Below are 4,132 nucleotides of genomic sequence, written 5' to 3' on the forward strand. Positions count from 1 at the left end.
CTACCGGCCCGCGGCTCCCCCCGACTCGTAGCCCTCCGTCTTCATGTCGTTCAGGCCCAGGTCTTCGTTCTGCTCGAAGGTACGCTGGTAGCGCTCCACTGTCAGCTCCGGGTCCTCCTCCGGGGCGTACACGTTCTGCGGGGCGAGATGGACGCCGGCGTCGCACCCCCCTTCCCCAACGCTCGGGCGAGACTTGCCCGCTGCCCCACGGGGAGCTCGCTATTCCCTGATCCCGGGGAGCAGACACTGCTCCCGCCTTCCTTCCACAAAGCCACCAGCAGTCGTCCTTCCCCAGACAGAGCCTGCAGCCACCCCCCAGAACCCCGAAAAGAACCCTGCCCACCCACACACCCCAGGGAAATACAGAAGCGAATCCACCCAAACCGCTCAAAAAACTTAAAGAGTTCATCTCCTGAGTGCACAACACCACACCTGAAGATAGCTGTTGCCTGCAGGGTCATCCAGGATGAAGTGAGCCTCTGTCTTTCCCTCTATGATCTGCAGAAAGAGCGTGTGCAGGCGTTAAGGCTTTCTAATCCCTCCGCACTTGTGGCACCGAGACACCCACAGGGCGCCTGAGATCGCTCAAACGGTTTTCCTCAGTTAAAAACCAGTAATAGCTCAGTGAAACAAGGCAGGCAGGCGTGGGACGGACAGAAAAGCTAAGGCGATGCTTGCCGAGTTCAGTTAAACACACATTGTAGCTGTGGTGGCAAAAATCTTGCTGCGGAGCGTGGAAAATTGGGAGCACACTCACCCCCTGCAGTTTCCCAAGGAACTCCTGCAGCTTTCCCGTTCTGCTGGGCACAGAGCTGTCCCCCAGGGTGAAGGGGTTTCTCTCGACCTGGAAGAGCAGAGCCACGGGCTCAGCCCCCAGCCAGGCCAAAGCGAAGGCGGAGGGCCACGAGCTGCGCTCGGCAGCACTGCAGGGTCGCTCACCAGCTCTCGGATGTCCTTCAGCAGCCCCTCCAGCGTGGTGAACTTCCCCCCCAGCGCTCCCATCCCCAGCTCGAACTCCAGCTCAGGGATCTCCACACTGCACGTCTCCGACTGCAAGGGTGAGCACCCGGTGAGTCCCCGCAGAGGGAGGGCTGGGCCCCGCACCCGCTGCAGGGCGGGGAAGGGATCGGAGGCGCCGTACCTTCAGGATATCCCTCGTCATGTCGGAAGGGTCCGTGATCCGAAGGGTAATCCTGGTGCCGTGCGGTTCGATCGCTCCTCCGGATTTCACCTAGGAACACCCCAGCTGTCAGCTTCACAGAATCACCTCGGCTGGAAAAGCCCTTGAAGCTCCTCCAGCCCAAGCATGACCCTCACCCTGACCCTTCCCAGCTCCCCCAGACCCCTCAGCGCTGGCTCAGCCCGACTCTTCAACCCCCCCAGGGATCCCGGGGACTCCCCCCTGCCCTGGGCAGCCCATTCCAACGCCCAACAGCCCCTTCTGCACAGAAATCCTTCCTCAGAGCCAGCCTGACCCTGCCCTGGGCAGCTTGAGGCCATTTCCTCGGGGCCTGGCGCTGGGGCCTTGGCTCCAGAGACTCATCCCCCCTCTCTGCACCCTCCTGGCAGGGAGTTGCTTCACTGGCTTTTACACTTCAGTCACACCACGATGCTTTAAGAGGGTTTACCCTGGCAGCTCAGAAGCTGCCCCAAACCTGGGGACGGTGCCTGAACGCGGAGGACTTGAGCGGGCGTGGAGATAGCTGACTCACGCCAAACGGGGCTCTCCCAGACCCAAGTCAGCCCCTCTGACTGTTCAGGAAGGGATGTCCGGCCCAGCCTGAGCTTGCAGCACACACAGCGTCCACGCAGCTCGCCTGTGGCCTGGCCCCCACCCCACAGCAGGGCAGCTCTGTGACACCCACCACAACGCACCCTGTGACACCGCCTGTAAATCCAGGCTCCCTCCAGCCCGGCGTCCCAAACACCAAGCCTAGGGACTCCAAGACACCCATAAAACACCACCCGCCTCCCCCAGAAAAAGGGGTCAGTAGTTTTCCAGCTCACTTCATTTGTCCTGTGCCCACAGGCATCGCAGTTTGTGGCCATGATAATCACTTCTTTGAAGTGAGGGATTTCTAGAGCAGAAGGTCAAGGGAAACTCAGTGAAATGGAAGGCTCAAAGCTGCCGCCCGCGCGCTCTTCACAGCCTCAGTCCCTCCTGAGGTATTGCAGGACCTCGCTGGCAAGTTGTGAGCAGCACCGAGACAGATTTGCATCCTGACAGGCATCACTCGAAAGAATTGAGTTTTATGGGTGCAGCAGGAAGAGACCTGGCTCAGCACAGAGCAAGGCCCACCCCGGCGCAGACGGCACCGACACCCCTCAAAGGATACGCACTAACTTCATATTCGTGTCAGCCGGAGCGTTGCACTCGGGGCAGTTGGTGTTGAACTGCAGTACCTGGGTCACAGGAAGGGAAAGGAGAAACGGGAAGTCCCAGCCAGCCCGGAATGCCTGTCCTGGGAGCCAGCGGCCCAGGCACGGCCACCACCGCGCTGCAAAGTCACCCACCTCATTCCTCAGGTCCTCTGCAGAATCCACCGGCTTCTCATCCAGCTCCTCTCCCTGCCAGGGGGACACCAGACACAGAATTAACTTCTGTTCCTGAGCTTGGGGTCCCCCAGAGAGCAAGGGCGGACACCAGACGCAGCATTAGCTTCTGTTCCTGAGCTGAGGGCCTCCCGGAGAGCGAGGGGACCGACCAACCCCTCTGCCCCAGGCCGCGAGCAGCGGCAGCAGCTCCCCGTTACCTCCAGTCCCAGCGCGGCAGCCTGCTGGGGCGTCCTCCGGTAGCGGGTGACCACGAGAGCATCGTCCTTCTGCGGCGCACGCGGGTTCTCCACAAAGCTGTTCCCGGAAGGGTCGTCGAGGATCTGCGGAGGAGGGAAGCCTCAGGAAGCCGTCCCGCGCCTCCCCCCGCGGGCAAGGGGCTGCCCTCCCGCGCGTACTCACAAACGTGAAGGGGGAATGCACTTCTTTCAGCTGCTTCAGTTTACCAATGAACTCATCTATTTTACTTGCCACCTCCTGGTCCGTCGCCTGCAAAAGAGAACACGTTTGAGACTGACGAGGGGACGGCCCAGAGGTGAAGACAACACTGACAACAGCACAAACCAGAGAGCCCTGCAGAACAGATTTTAAGGCCTAGTGAAATGTGCTCAGGACTTCGCTATCTTGTAATATTACCAAGGCAACTGGAATGCTGCTTCCACAGGCCTGAAAAGTGTTCTGAGCCTGCTTCTCGTGCAGTCCCAAGCCAAGGCTGGTTTAAAACCCACTCAAGCTAATCACATAGAGACAGTTCTAACAAAGGATGATTAATTGACTAAACAGGTGTTTTGCTAGATTATGAAAATTTAATATCTAGAAACTGCTTGCTCTACCTAAACTTTTAATAGAACATCTCAAAGTCTTTCTCAGAATTGTGTGAGATGAAAACTAGTGGAAGAAAGATGAATATGAGGATCCTGAAACTGAAGGAAGGACTGGAACCAGAAGAGAAGAATTCGGCTGAGACAGGGGACTGTAGTGAACTGTAATAAATGATAAGAATTGAGAACTAAAAGGTTAAGAAGAAACTTACAGAGACTTTGGACTTAAGTAATAGATTTAGAAATGGTATCTAAGCTGCATGAGTCCTTTGGACATTTGCCACTCACTGAGGCGATGGCCCAACTCTGAGTTGTTAATAAAGCTACACCTAGAGATACCCAGAGTCTGGTGAAATTCTGAAATTCTTTAACAGCCCACAACACACTTATCAGCAGCACACGAGGCCGACAGGCAGAACAAGAGAACAAGAGAAGCATTTGCCGAGCAGGCGCCCCCGAGGAGCTTCCCCTGTTGCAGCATCTTACCCTGCGGAGGGGCTGGTCCTGCTCCAGGCCCACAACTGCTCTGTCAATGATCCCTTCAATGGTGGTGAGAACTGGAGAAGGAAAGAAAACAGAACTGGCGGCACCGTTAGGCCCAGCCCAGCGATGCTACCCCCCACCCAGCTCGTACTGATCCCCAGCAGCCTCCCCTCGTGGGCCCCAGGACAGGCAGCGGCAGACAGAGGGGCGCAGGCCGTACCCACCTCCCTTCTGGGTGAAAGCGGGGATCTCAAAGTCCAGCTCTGGAATGCGAG

At 57.7% G+C, this 4,132-nt stretch overlaps 1 protein-coding gene across 1 annotated transcript; it reads right to left on the minus strand.

Moving 5' to 3' along the window:
* ZPR1 (ZPR1 zinc finger) lies at window positions 1-4,127 on the minus strand (the record flags this gene model as incomplete). Its single annotated transcript, XM_026863862.1, has 12 exons — window positions 1-135; window positions 433-498; window positions 758-844; window positions 940-1,050; window positions 1,142-1,231; window positions 2,008-2,078; window positions 2,337-2,403; window positions 2,515-2,568; window positions 2,754-2,876; window positions 2,956-3,042; window positions 3,861-3,931; window positions 4,082-4,127. Coding segments are annotated over 12 exons (1,008 nt in total), but the record flags the coding sequence as incomplete, so codon positions are not given.
* Window positions 4,128-4,132: the final 5 nt, after the last annotated feature.

This window comes from Athene cunicularia, assembly GCF_003259725.1.
Source record: "Athene cunicularia isolate RWA chromosome 24 unlocalized genomic scaffold, athCun1 chr24_part2, whole genome shotgun sequence".
Classification (NCBI taxonomy): Eukaryota; Metazoa; Chordata; class Aves; order Strigiformes; family Strigidae; genus Athene; species Athene cunicularia.